Genomic DNA, 15,527 nt, shown 5'->3' on the forward strand with positions numbered 1-15,527 from the left:
TCTTTACTGATTTTTATAAAGTAAACATAAGAATAACTTTGATATTGTTAGCGATTTTTCAAGATGAACACTTAACAATTTACTTGATTCTCCATAAAAGTCATGTTAAAACTTGAGTCTCAAATTGATCATCAGGCTTTTGAGGAACGTTTATTTGTTCATCTCTCAGTCATCATTGTATTGGTTTATATATTTTGAAAATACAGAGTTTTGATCAAAGCATTTAAATATCATCTTACTAAGACATATTGGGAGATATAGAATGACAACTGATATTTATATCATTTTAAGTAAGTAGTCTGTTATACTGTTATAAAGATCTCATTAATTTACAAGCACCAGAATTTCATACTTTTTGCTTTTTGTCCATATAAATATCAGCATCTGCACCAAATGACATATTTTTGATCCATATTCTCACTATATCATACAGTACAAGCCTGATGTATCAAAAACATACAAAACAGAAAACACATATGCAAACTTGTGAAGTTAGAAGTTTAAACAAGTTTGCCTCCAGAGAAGTTCAATCCGACCAGCAGCGGTTCACTCACCTGGAAGGCTGATCTCTTGGGCTGTTCTTCATCTTTCTTCTCCTCCTCTTCCTCCTCCTCTTCACTGTCAGTTTCAAACAGGTAATAATCACCACTTCTAACCACTGAGAGAGGAACGGAGGAGAGCGTTGAGCAAGAACAAGCACATCAAATCGGAACAAGAGAATAACACGTTTTTGATTATTCATATATGTGTCCCTGGAGCACAAAAGCAGTCTTAAGTCGCTGGGGTATATTTGTAGCAATAGTCAAAAATACATTGTATGGGCCAAAATTATAGATTTTTCTTTTATGCCAAAAATCATTAGGATATTAAGTAAAGATCATGTTCCATGAAGATATTTTGTAAATTTCCTTCCGTAAATATATCAAAACTTCATTTTTGATTAGTAATATGCATTGCTAAGAACTTCATTTGGACAACTCTAAAGGCGATTTTCTCAATATTTAGATATATTTGCACCCTCAGATTCCAGATTTTCAAATAATTGTATCTTTTGGACAACTTTAAAGGCGATTTTCTCAATATTTAGATTTTTTTGCACCCTCAGATTCCAGATTTTCAAATAGTTGTATCTCGGCCAAATATTGTCCGATCCTAACAAACCATACAGCAATGGAAAGCTTATTTATTCAACTTTCAGATGATGTATAAATCTCAATTTCGAAATATTGACACTTAAGACTGGTTTTGTGGTCCAGGGTCACATATATAACTAAAATGAAGGCTGAAAACATTTTGAAAGTTTTTGCACATCCCTACACAGCACCTGAGAAAATCCCAATGAATCTTGTGACCAAACTTACCTGAATCTCTAAATCAAAAAAAAAAAAACATACAGTTAAACTAAGTTCATAAGGCATAACAGATTTCTAAAGCAGTACCACAACAAACAAACAATAAAACTGTAGAAGATTAAATCGTGCATTTCCCATTTTATGCTTTTTTTATACCACAGTATTTCAATAAAACAGCAATTATCAAAAAACGAAAACAACAAAATGAAAATAAAACTACACTCATTTTGTATCTCTAGTTGGGTTAGTTTGTTATCTGACAGCTCAGAAACACCTTTGTGTCTGCAGTTTCACAATCGCATGGCAAAACAGGATTTGGAGAAGGAAACTGCCTTGTGTCCTTGAACAGAAGAGCTGCAATGGAGGGGGAGGACAGGGAGGATGCTGGGAAAACATTTCAGCACTTATTTGAGAGCCTGAGATTTACAAAACCAAATTACGGCCCTAAAAATCTCCAAAAAAGATCACATTTTCTATAGTGATTAGTGTCTCTCATTAAAAAAAAAAACCTACAATGGTGATACCATGGTTTTCAGACATGGTACCACAGTAATACCATGGCTTTTTGGACAGGATCATGATAATAATACTATGGTATTCTTTGCAGTACATGTAAATACCATAGTAAATGAATATGGCAACCATATTCAATCATGTACCATGGTATTACCGTCTGATACAATCACTGTACCATGGTAACACCACAGTATGTTTGTGCATGGCAGGTTTTCCTTAATAGTCAGTGTTCTAATCACTATATAAAACAGATATTGATGTTTAAAGAAGGTTTACAGTGAAGTCAGATCTCATGTGCTTCAGTATCACGCTGATAACTGAGATCAGCTCATCAAAGAAGACAAAGTAAATACCATCTCACTCATTTCACACCGTAGAGTTTGACGGTATTTCTTTTGCTTTTTGATGCTTTTCTGTTGAGCACTTTCTTTTCTGATAAGGAGATAAAGAGAGGGATCATAAACATCTCGTTTATAAAGTTATTTCACCCAAAAATGAACATTTACTGACCTTCTTTTAACTCAAACGATTCTTCCCCCTGGAACACTATGAAAGTAGATTTGGCAAAGTTTTCCAGCTCACTGAAGAATTATTTTGCCTTGTAATCTGCGTATTATTCTGTTTATTCCGCTGTTCAAATGATCAGGGTCGGTAAGATGTTTTTAAAGTTTGTGAAAGAAGTCTCTCTTGCTTACTGAGGCTTCATTTATTTGAATAAAAATATAGTAAAAACGGTATAAAATTGTGGAATATTATTACAATTTAAAAGAACTGTTTTCTATTTGAATATAATTTAAAATATAATTTATTCCTGTCATGTCAAAGCTGAATTTTCAGAATGTTGAAAATAGTCGTGCTGCTTCATATTTTTGCGGAAACCATGATACTTTTTTTTTTTTTTTTTCAGGATTCTTTGATGAATAGAAAGTTCAAAGTAGCAGCATTTATTTGAAATAGAAATCATTTGTAACATTATAAATGTCTTTGCTGTCACTTTTGATCAATTTAATGCATCCTTTCTGAATAAAAGTATTAATTTTGTAAAAAAAAAAAACATAAAACATTGACTTTCATTGCACAAAAAAGAGCACCGTGAACATTCTGCTAAATAACTCCTTAAAACATTCCATTGAAGAAAAAAAAACAAACAAACAGCATTTTCATTTATGGATGAATTACTCTTATAAAACCAAAGCAGCTCACATTGATTCTTATATTATATTATTATATGGTATAAATCTCTCTCTCTTTTCTACGACAGTGTTTCTAGAGGACTTTAATAAAGCAGAGTGATTCTCTACTGTACGTCTCCGTTCACCTGCTCATACACTCTTAAAAATGCTGGGTTGTTTCAACCCAACTTTGGGTCAAATATGGACTAACCCAGCTGTTGGGTTAAAATTTTAAATTAAATTTTTAACCCAAAAGTTGGGTTTGTCCATATTTGACCCAAAGTTGGGTTGAAACAACCCAGCATTTTTAAGAGTGTATGAGCAGGTGAACGGAGACGTACAGTAGAGAATCACTCTGCTTTATTAAAGTCCTCTAGAAACACTGTCGTAGAAAAGAGAGAGAGATTTATACCATATAATAATATAATATAAGAATCAATGTGAGCTGCTTTGGTTTTATAAGAGTAAAAAAGTGTTAGTAAAAAAAAACTACACTACACTATTTCACATAACTCATGAAATCAAGAAACACTAAAGACAAACACAAAGATCACGGCACATGAATGAAAGGATGTTTCTCACTGTCTCTTCAGCTGCTCCATGGATCTCTTCTCCTCCTCCAGACGAGCTCTCACAGCCTTCACAATGCTGGCCTGAAACAGCTCTGCTCCTCTGACAGACAGACAGACAATACTCAACTATACTGGACTGGACTGACATTTAGGGTGCTTTCACACTTGGTTCGATTGCTTGGTCCGAACCCGAGTTCGATTGCTCCCCCCTCCCCCACGTCAGTCAAGCTCGTCAAGAAAGTGAGCGAAACACACACAAACACACATTTTTATCAAATAATACGTCATTAATAGCGGTTCACTTCCGTGTTTTGGTACGATTGCGTTCACATCAGCAGCGAATCGTACCGGAGTTCACATGAACCGTACCCCAGACCACCCTTTTTAAGCGGACTCGGGTACGGTTCGCGGGTGCGCACCCGAGTTCGGAAGACCGCGTTCACATCATCCAAACCTACCGAACTCTGATGTCAATCGAACCCGGGTGCGCACCAAAAGTGCTAGTGTGAAAGCACCCTTAGACTCACTCTACTACACTCTATAAATGACACATTTATGTTCTTAGCAGAAAAAAGCTTCCTTACATTTCAAATATAAGAACACTTGATTTTTAAGTATGGACTGTGGAATAAAAATATTAAAAAGTTTTTTGCAAGTTGCATTTTTTTTACTTCCAATTTCTGACTTTTTTCCTTTAGAATTCTGAGGTTACATCTCATAATTTCTACCTTTTTATTCTCTACGAATTTTGAGTTTACATCTCGCAATTTTGTCTTTTTTTTCTCGCAATTCTGACTTTTTTACCAAAGAATTCTGAGTTTACATCTCGCATTTCATACATTTTTCTAAGAATTGTTTACATCTCACAATTCATACTTCTCTTAGAACAGTTTATATCTCACAATTCTGATGTCTTTTTCTCACAATTGCGAGTTTATATCTTGTAATTCTGAATTTACATTCCACAATTATGACTTTATTTATCAGAATTCTGGGAGAACATCTGGCAATTCCAACCTTTTTCCTCACAATTGCAAGGTTTTAATCTCCCAATTCTGACATTTTTTCTCAGAATTATAAGGAAAAAAGTCTGAATTGTGAGATAAAAAGACACGGCAGAAATAAGTTTCCATAGAAATGTTCTTCAAACTGCACATATAAAATTATCCCTCAAACAAAAACTTAAAGGGGTCATCGGATGCCCATTTATCACAAGTTGATATGATTCTTTAGGGTCTTAATGAAAAGTCTGTAACATAGTTTGGTTAAAATTTCTCAATGGTAGTGTAAAAAACACCTTTTTTACCCTGTCAAAAACAGCTCTTTTCAGAGCAAGCCGTTTTGTAGCATTTTCCTTTAAATGTTAATGAGCTCTGCTAGACCGGACAGGGCATCACAATATGGTAGAAGCGTAACATTTCCGTCACACGCTTGAGGTATTCGGCCAATCACAACGCACTGGATAGCTGGCCAATCAGAGCACACCTCGCTTTTCAGACCGATGAGCTTTGTAAAAATCTACGTGTTTCAGAAAGGCGGGGCATAGAGGAATAGTGTGGTTGTGTACATACACTGCCAACACACATTTCAGTTCAAACAACTTGTAAAAGTGCATGTAGCATCGGATGACCCCTTTAAAAGTAAACATGAAAACCAATCTGTGTAAATGTATGTAAACATGTGGTACCGAGATGCGAGAATCTGTCCGGCGCGGATGTCTGCGATCACATGCAGGAAGTAGTAGCTCATGAAAACGCGTCTCTGCAGCAGGAGGAACGTGAAGCAGATGCTGTCCCAGATGATTCCGGCCTCGTCCTTCGGCACTTCACATCCTTTTACGGACACGCCTGAAGACACACGAAAAACATTTAAAGCCATCAGATATTTTTATATTGAAATATATTTGTAATAAATCGTTTGTGGACAGCACTTCGGTTCATCGCAATGCAGCACCTTTTTTTGTGAAAGACAGATGCTCTTGGTGTCTTTGAAAGCACACAAATAGGCTGCCTACTTTTTTTCAGCTCACAATATGTGTATATAACATAACAAAGATTAGAAACCAGAATGTTGGCGAAATGCAACCCTTCCTTACCTTCTAGAGCTTTGTATTCTTTTATGGTGCAGGAAAGACTGAGCAGCTGAACCAACCAGCAGCTATTCTTTACCAAATGCTTGATATAACCACACGCCAAAATCTGTGAAAAAATGAAGAAAAAAAAATGCATGTTATTTACTCATCTTTTAATTTATTGCTTCACTCATTTTCTCTGCTTATGCATTTATTAGCCCCTTCAAGAGATTAAAATAATTAATCATGATTAATCTTAATAGTTTTAATAGTTAACACAATAAATCCTAAATATTTAATTCACTGCAATTTGCCTCCAAATATGTTTCTTGCTTTCAAATTTTTAAAGAATTTGATTCCCATTTTAACAAAATAAAATAAAGACATTTCATTGATGTAATTTTGTTTATTAAATACTAAATAATATGTAACAAAGATTCTTCATTGAAGTCATGTTTTTATTTTATTCAACTTTAATAAAACACTACTTCATATGATAATTAAATTCTACTGTGCCTGTTGAGTATGTAAAATAATAAATCATGATTAGTCATGATTTTTGGTAGCTGACGTGATTAATATTTAAATATTTAAATTTGCCTCCAAATATGCTTATTGCTTTCAAAATGTAGCGCAGTCAACTTTAAAGCATGATTCATGTTTAAACAAAAGAAAATAATATATAATATGTAATAAAAATGTTTCACTGATGTCATTTTTTTTTATTCACCGATATTAAAACTTCATATGATAATTAGATGCTAAATGTAGTGTATATACTGTAAAAAAAAATTTTTTAAAAAAGAATAAAATATGCTGACTTTGGATGTTCTTATTTATCTACACAATAAATAAATAAATAAATAAATAAATAACTGAAAACTGTAAATATATGCATTTCTTTAAGGTATTGGACACTCACAGCAAACACGTTCTTCATTGTGATGACGAAAACATTGTAAGCTATGAGGAAATCCCAGTAACGGAGGATCTTTTTGATTGGCTTGAGCAAGAGATCGCCACCGAAGAGCAGGAAGTAAAAACACGCCACCAGGTAACCCATGCAGAAGATGCTGATCCGAGTTGTGCCCGTGATGAAGATGATGGTCAGGACGAACCAGAACAGGTAGCTAAACATGATCACCTTCAGCATGTCCAGGTACGACCTGAGAGAAGGAAATAACATTAACATGAGAGCAACCTTTAACTGACATCTGTCTAATTATCTCTCCAAACGGGATGCACTGACACTACATTTCTCAGCTGATGCTGATAGCCGGTTATTCAGAATAAACTATTTTTACTTAATTAAAAAGCTAGCAGAGGAGAAAGTATTTTAACAGTTACTAAAACATTATATTATATGATGATTATACGGCAAATGTAGAGCACATAAAATAAAGACTTTAAAGGGGTCATATGATGCTATTTCAAGATTTCCTTTCTCTTTGGAGTGTTACAAGCTGTTTGTGAATAGATAAGATCCCTAAAGTTGCAAAGACTAAAGTCTCAAACCCAAAGAGGGTTATATTTTTTTTATAAAAGTTACGATTCGTCCACGCCCTCCTAAAGCGCCACGTTTAAACACGCCCCCACATGTTTACATCACTATGTGGGAAGATTTGCATAACACCGCCCAAATGTTCACGCAAAGAAAGAAGGCGTAACTTTGATTCTCGCTGTAGTATTGTTGCCGCCGCCGCCATGTCTAGAGTCGCTTTGTGTTTCGTTATGAAAGCGAAACTACTTTGTTTGGTCTTCCAAAAGAGGACACAACTAGAAATCAGTGGTTAAAGGCAGAGTAAGTGATTTCTGGTAAACAATGTTGATATTTGAAATCACCAAAACAAACACACCCCTACCCCAAAAGGGTCTAAACCGCATAAACACGTTTCATTACACACAAATACACGTTCTTTTTTAGCAACGTCATATGACACCTTTAAATAAATATAAATATAAACATAAAAAATATAAATATAAAATAATGTATAATGTTTAAGTATTTATCGGCATTATGATTGAATATAAAACATCATTAATAAAATATTGTAATAAGTTAATTAGTTAAATAAAACTAGCAGAGAAGAAAACATTTTAACAGTGAAAAAATGACACACTTGATTTTTAAGTGCACAACAGAAGTATGCAAATGGGAATGCAGCCATCATTTATTTAAATGTTCTGCTTCATTTCCTATATAGTATCAGACATCCTGACAGGCATAATTATAATGACCGGATTGATACCCGGAGCGATTCCTTTACATGTATATGGATGCGCTGCTCATTTTCTTGCACGCTAAAAGCTCGCACATGCTTTGAAATGCACTTTACACCCGCCACTCCAAAGGTTAAAGTACATCCTCCTGGCTTCACGGCTGGACGCTGTGTTTAGCCACAGGCCTGTGCTAAGAGCTCTGATGAAAAGCTGAGATGTTGTGATATGGACCTGCATTGATGTACCACAACAAGCAGCAGCTTCCTACCCTAAAATCAATCACCTTGTTGAAAAAAGATCAGTCCGTACTTAAAAGCTACTTATTGGGTTAGAGCTCAGACAGAGAGAGAAAGAGAGCGTGTGATGGTGCCTTATGGATTTTTCCCTTCTTTCTGCAATATGATCCGTGGAAATTCTTGGAAAGAGAGGGAGAAAGAGGATCACGTACAGTAGAGTGACTGACATTCAAAGACCTGAATAAACTGCTCTTCAACCTCAGTCATCAGAAAATACAGAGACGTTCACACTGACGGCAGCAGGCAGCGACAAAGCAACCAGAAGAAGGGCTTTTTCAAAGAGACTGCTGATCTGAGATGACAGAGTTTGCTGATGTGACAATGTTTCATAAGACATATTTACATATTTACTTGTTTATTTAAAGTTAATTTTCTATGTTGCATTTGATTATTTCAAATAAAACAACATTGGAAAGTATGTATTTACTTTATTTATTTAACTTGATTTATTTATCCAAGTTGCATTTGATCAGTCTAATTGAAATATCTGAAATGTATTTATTTACTTACTTGATTTATTTATCCTTTATTTATTTTAAATTCTGTCTGAAGGAGAATTTTTTAATTAGTTAAGTTGCATTTGATTATTCCAATTAAAACAATATCTGAAAAAATTGTTATTTACTTATTTACATACTGTACTTACTGTACATATGTTCTTGATTTATTTGTCCTTTATTCTTTTTTCTGTCTGAAAGAGGAAATTTGCAAAGTTGCATCTGATTATTCGGTAAACAAAAGCTAGCCTAAAACACCTAAAAATTTAATAAAAATAATTATTATTATTGTTGTTGTTGCTGTTAATGAATTATTATATTATACAACTTTTATAATCTAATCTATTTTAATCTAACTGGCTTTGAATTGAGACTCGCTTCAAGATTCCCCACTGCTCCACTGAAACATTATTAATCAATTGTAGTTTTTCCACAAGTTTTAACCTGCTAAAAATCCACAGTTCTCTGATGACATATCAGTGTTCAAGCATGAAGCTGTAAGTTAAGCATGTGTTGTGTGTACCTGCAGTGAATGAAGTCCGGTACGGGGTTGTGAACGCTGAACGACGCCGCGTCCAGGTCTCGGCAGATCTCTACGTTATCTCCCGCCATCAGACGAACGGCCGCTTTGTTTTCATCTTCAAACACCTGCCTCTGCAGCGACGCACACAGCAGCAGCATGAAATCATCTACATCAGACAAACAGAGGAGCAGAGGAGAGAGGAAACCAATTTAAGTGACAACATAGAGGACAAAGGGGCTGATGGTATTTTTGCATGTCCACTGACCGCTGATGGCAGTCACTCACCGTCTGATAAATACAGAGCACAAATAAATGATTGGATGGCATCACACAATTCATAAAAAGACTATAAAAAATAAAATAAAATGCTTTAAATTTAATTAATAACTCTTATATCCTATATCCAATATCCTGTGTTGACTTCTACAGTGCAAGGTGTTTTCTGCATTATGGCTAAAATAAAATAGAACTAAAATAAAACAATGTAAAACACAACAAAATATTGTGATCATTTAAAGGGGTCATATGATGTTGCTAAAAAGAACATTATTTTGTGTATTTGGTGTAATGAAATGTGTTTATGCGGTTTAAAGTTCAAAAAACACATTATTTTCCACATACTGTACATTATTGTTTCTCCTCTATGCCCCGCCTTTCTGAAACGCGTCGATTTTTACAAAGCTCATCGGTCTGAAAAGCGAGGTGTGCTCTGATTGGCCAGCTATCCAGTGCGTTGTGATTGGCCGAATACCTCAAGCGTGTGACGGAAATATTACGCCTCTTACCATACTGTGATGCCTTGTCAGGCCGGAGCGTAACATAAAAACCATGTCTGCATTTGTGATCGGAGAAATGACAAACTACAAGCGCTACTCTACACTGCTCAAAACTCGCGTTTGAATCATCAGTGGCAAATCCTTTAAATATAAAAAACGTACTTACAGTCTGTGAGTCAGAACCAGATCTTCTTTATGCACCAAGAGCTTGTAACACTCCAAAGAGAAAGGAAAACTTGAAATCGCATCATGTGACGCCTTTAATAAACTAACTGAAAAAGACATTATTTATTACTTTTAGACATGACATGACATAAAATAAAATAACTCCTAAGATAATGTATTGATTGTGGCAGTTCAAATAATTTTCTGTATTATGGTTCAAAAATAAAATAGAACAAAAATAAAAAAATTTAAACCATAATAAATAAAATATTGTAATTATTTAATAAACTATCAAAAAACGACTTAATTTAATACTTTTAGACAGACATATGTACATTCGTATCTTGTATGTCAGAGACTGACACTGTGATTCCCTGCGGTCTGTTATTGTGGTATCATGGATTTCATATTTACCCGCTCTCTAAACGTCACGTTAAAAAATAGAAATGTGGTCGGTCAGTTTGCATGTGGGTCAGAAACACCTGGACCGAAATGGACCAGACCGTCAAAAGTCTGACCCTGCAAGTCTAAGAGGACTGATTAAGTTTGACCGCCGTTTCATGTTCACATCTCCTGCTGAGCAGAACAACCTCTAATGTTAAATGGCAACACATATAAGCAATGCTGAATATTTCTGAGGAAGAACTCACAGACGAGGAACAAGGAGTTGGGCTGAGTGTGGAAATCAGGAAGGAAAAGCCATTTAATGATGTCAGAATCCATCATGGATTCAGAAAACCTCCAGGGATAATCTAGAAAGACAAGCTTAGAGAAATAAACATTCTAGATCACTGGAAAAATGCAAAACTCATACAAACATACAGATGTTATGATATCCCAGAAGTAAATATTCTTGCATTTCAGTCGCTCCACAGACGTTTCAATCAGAATGTTCAAGTACTATTTTTCAAAGTCAGATGTGCTTCACATGATCTGTCACTGCACAATGATGTCACACATATCCAAGTCTTGTACATGTATTTGCATGCTCATATAGAAAAAACTATACTTTTTACTTTTACAATTTTATTTAGTCTAGCTGATCAACAATATGGTTCTGTAAGCAAGCATATAATTTAAACCAAAAAATCCATAAAAAATAGCATGTATAAACCCTTTAAGACTTTTTATGAACTCTGAGGTTATAAGATGTGTTTCTGTAGAAGTCAATATGACAAAAAGTGGCTTTAGAAGTCAATATTGTATGTTTTAATTGTATATCACTTGTCTTCAACCTACCATAAAGGTGCTGTATGTTTTCTGACTGTACTAAAGCATAAAATACCATAATATATTGGCAGATATTAAGGAAACATGCTACGTTCACATATGTTTCTCCAAAAATTCTGCCCACTGCCATTTTACCCAATAGTATTTTGAAACCCCGGGTTGCCAGTTGGCGGAAAACACAGCCATGGAAGCCAGCAAATGAACTGGGTCAGAGATTGCTAACTCTACCCGACCCAAAAAGCCTCAGCATCCAAATAAAAAGCTCTATGTCCAGAGGCATATTAAGAGGCGGATAAATTAACATTATCAGCTTACAGTGCAAGACTCATCATCTTCTGTTGTCACTCGTGCTTCGTTCCTGTTGCATGTTCTGGCAACCCGAGTGAGCGTCAGGTCTGAGGAGGAGGGAGCAGGAGAAAAGACTTTCTCCAATATTTTGAATTTGGACTGCAGTACCCATTTCAGCTGCTAGCTGTGGCCTAATAGAAGGTCGCAAGTTCGATTCTCAGTACCGGCAGGAAATATCGGTGGGGGATGAGTGAATGAACACCTTCAATCCACCTTCAATTCCCACGACTGAGGTGCCTTTGAGCAATTGCTACCCAAGCTCTGCAGCACAAATGGCTGGCCACTGCTCCGGGTGTGTGTCCACATGACACTTTCAACATTTTTGAGTACTTTTTACTCAAGTTTCAGCATCAATATCACTGAGAAAATGGGAATCTGTGATTAATAAGTAAGACATGTGAAAAGGCATAAAGTAACACACCTTTACAAGCAGCCGGTGGGATTCCAATGCAGATGAAATACTGGAAGGTGATCATGCAGGCCAGGAAGCAGCAGTATTTGGGCCAGATCTCAGCGATGGCTTTCCTCCGGCGTCTGTACATCACCACAGCCAGAGCCAAACCGTGCAGCATGGAGTAGAAATCCATCCGCTGACCCATCACATTGATCGCCAACAGGAAACACACCTGACGCCACACAGGAACAAGATAGAACAATTGAACAATAAAGAGATTGATAGAATGATAGAACGAACAAACGAACGAACGAACGAACGATCGATAGATAGATAGATAGATAGATAGATAGATAGTGAAAGTGAAAGTGACGTGACATGTGGCCAAGTACGGTGACCCATACTTGGAATTAGTGCTCTGCATTTATCCCATCCAAAGTGCACACACACAGCAGTGAACACACACACACACCGTGAACACACACCCGGAGCAGTGGGCAGCCATTTTTTTGCTGCCCGGGGAGCATTTGGGGGTTCGGTGCCCTGCTCAAGGGCACCTCAGTCATGGTATTGAAGGTGGGAGAGAGCGCTGTACATTCAACCCTAACCCTAACCTAACCCTAACGCAACCTTTGGGTTACGAGTCCGACTCTCTAACCATTAGGCCACGACTTCCCCGATAGATAGATAGATAGATAGAAATGAAATGCACCTCTAAACCAAACTTGTAGAAGAAGTAGTTGATGAAGTATTTGGCGCAGTTGATGATGCTGTTGTCAAGGTGTTGCCGGGTGATCTCATGAAAGATGGTCCGAGAGGGAGGGGGAGAGAGTTTGTTTCTCAGACGGAAAAACTCCTGATGTCTGTAAATGGTGACTTCAAACGCCAAGATGGCCAACATCAACAAGTTATTCTGAGAAAGAAAGAGAAGAGCGAGAAGATGAATGTAAATGAGCTCTGTACATCAGAAAGTCAATCACTTCATCAATGAAATGCTTCATTCAGAAAAGAAAGACTGTCCACCTCAAGAGGATACATTAAATAATACATGTGCTTTTGGATTTGTTTTATATTTACTGTATTTGCCAATTGTACCAACTTGTTACTAAAATATGGGATGATTAACTACAACTAAATCCCTGATTTGTGTGATTTTCTAGCAATAAACATTAAAGCTGCAGTCTGTCATTTTGCCTCTTTGTCGCCATCTCTGTTTGAGACATGTGTGGGCTGTCAGTCAACAAACCAGTGTGGATATTCACTGTACTTCAGAATTACAGATACTACAGTATGTCTTGGAAGTATGTCCAAAATAAGAAGTTTCACCGAAAAATGTCATCTGAACAAGTAACATGTCTGGCAGTTTTGTTCAGATCAACTGAAAAAAATTTACAATAAATTGTGCTACCAGTGGTGATTAATGATGCAAAGACGAATGACTCGAACCACTCAAATTGGAAAACATTATTACAAGCTTACCGTTGTGAATCGGGCTAAGGTAAGGAGATTTGAACACTGATCGGTTATGTACTTGCTCAATAACTGATTTTGTATAATTTTTAACCAAAAAAAAAAGTTACGGAATGCAGCTTTAAATTTATATAATCTTAGACTGTATTAAAAATTATAATAGGGCATAATAGGTAATAATAGGTATACTTGTAGGCATAATAATAATAGGTTGCACATTTAGCATAAAACATGAAGTTGGCACTCAGTAGATGCTAGTTTGGTGCCATACATTATTAAAAAAACTCATATTTCCCAGAAAATATCGATCATGTCTCCTCACCCTCAGGTTGGGCAGTACAGGTTCTTCAAACTTCTCCAGGCCGACCCAGTTTGCAGGATCCACGGGCTTCCGGTACAGTAGAGAATGATTCATGTCCATAATTTGCTCTTCTGTGTAGTTGGATGGCTACAGAGACCACAATCACATGATTAAACACAAGAACCAGCAAATCTGCTATTTCAAGAAATTTCAAGAAATCTGATGGGCTTGAAATGACAAGCGTTTTTCATTAAATGTAAACGAATCCCATCTGAATAACGACAAACTCATTTGACGAGTAAAGAAACCCACCATAGTACAAATACTTGAGTAGTTGCTGGGTTCGATGGTCTCTAGCTGATAAAACAACTTGCAGATGATGATGACACACGTCCACATGGTGCAAACGCTAGAAGCGAGAACTCGAAACTGCTTATACGGCAGCGCAAACGCCCATGAGATCAAAAACACATAGTTCAGGAGCGAGACCTGCAAGAGACACACGTGAGAAACAGAAACACCTTCAGATTACTGTACCCATAACCTCAAGTGTGAGCTTCTACCTCTTTCACAGACAGCAGGATGATGTAAGTGGACACGATCTTGATGATGTGCATCTCCAGCAGCCACCAGATGAAGAGCTTCAGCTTATGGAAGTACTCCAGGAACTTGAGGAAAAGGACCGTGAGCCGGTCCACCACCAAATGCCATTTATTCTTAAGGTCTGAAACAGAAGTGAGGAGAGATCTGACACCTGAAGCTTGATTTCTTTGGTTTACATGTTATGAACACAAGAGACACAATCTAAGACCAAAATACTAAACAGACTGTATCTGAGACAAAATACAGTAAAGTCACTAAGTACTTTAACGTTGAACAGACACATATAAATGCATTTAAAAAATGAAGAAAAATGTGAACTGCAGAACTATCCAATAGTTTCATGCTTCAGAGGATTTGAAATCAATTGAATGTAATGCAACCTTTACTGGATTAACAATGTTTTATATTGTATATTGTATATGCTTGGTGTAAAACACACACACACACACACAAAAAAACAAACAAACAAACAAACAAAAAAAAAATCATTTATATATATATATACTGTATATATACTGTATATGCACACACCTATAAGCCTCTAAGTAAGATTTTTTCTTTGAAATGAGGTTCAGTAATTTCACTTTTATGGCAATGAAAGGGTTATTAGTCCGGTATTGATTGTCTTAATTTAAATTTTTTTTTAAAGTGTCCAATGTTATTTTCATAGGAGCCTGAAATCATTAAGTAAATAAACATATAAATATATATGCATGGGTCAAAGACAAAAAAAGGGTTTAAGCATAAAAACAATAAGTGTAATACTGCTTTAAATTGTTGTTGTTTTTCCCCCCCCAAAAATGAAAAAGTTTTCTTTTTAATTTAATTGCAATTTTTTTTTACTGAGCAAAAAATAAATATCATACATTTTCCCCTGATTTACAGAAGAGACCCACTAAAATGTCATTCAGTGTAACAATCCTGTCAGGAATATTTACAACAAATATCAATTTATGACATATTAAAAGACTAATTACGTTCACCCCAAATACTAATTAGTTGTAATTTTACATTTTTTAAA

At 35.9% G+C, this 15,527-nt stretch overlaps 1 protein-coding gene across 1 annotated transcript in view; it reads right to left on the reverse strand.

Annotated features, from left to right (window-relative positions):
- LOC107754605 (piezo-type mechanosensitive ion channel component 2-like) overlaps positions 1–15,527 on the reverse strand; it is a 94,129-nt gene that overhangs the window by 21,101 nt on the left and 57,501 nt on the right. The window contains 13 exon segments of the mRNA XM_016571117.1: positions 555–658; positions 1,362–1,369; positions 3,623–3,712; positions 5,300–5,444; positions 5,708–5,810; positions 6,606–6,849; positions 9,220–9,385; positions 10,811–10,912; positions 12,160–12,364; positions 12,845–13,045; positions 13,925–14,050; positions 14,216–14,392; positions 14,467–14,627. Of these exon segments, the coding sequence (XP_016426603.1) occupies positions 555–658; positions 1,362–1,369; positions 3,623–3,712; positions 5,300–5,444; positions 5,708–5,810; positions 6,606–6,849; positions 9,220–9,385; positions 10,811–10,912; positions 12,160–12,364; positions 12,845–13,045; positions 13,925–14,050; positions 14,216–14,392; positions 14,467–14,627 (1,832 nt within the window).

This window comes from Sinocyclocheilus rhinocerous, unplaced genomic scaffold, assembly GCF_001515625.1.
Source record: "Sinocyclocheilus rhinocerous isolate Xijiao unplaced genomic scaffold, SAMN03320098_v1.1 scaffold472, whole genome shotgun sequence".
Classification (NCBI taxonomy): Eukaryota; Metazoa; Chordata; class Actinopteri; order Cypriniformes; family Cyprinidae; genus Sinocyclocheilus; species Sinocyclocheilus rhinocerous.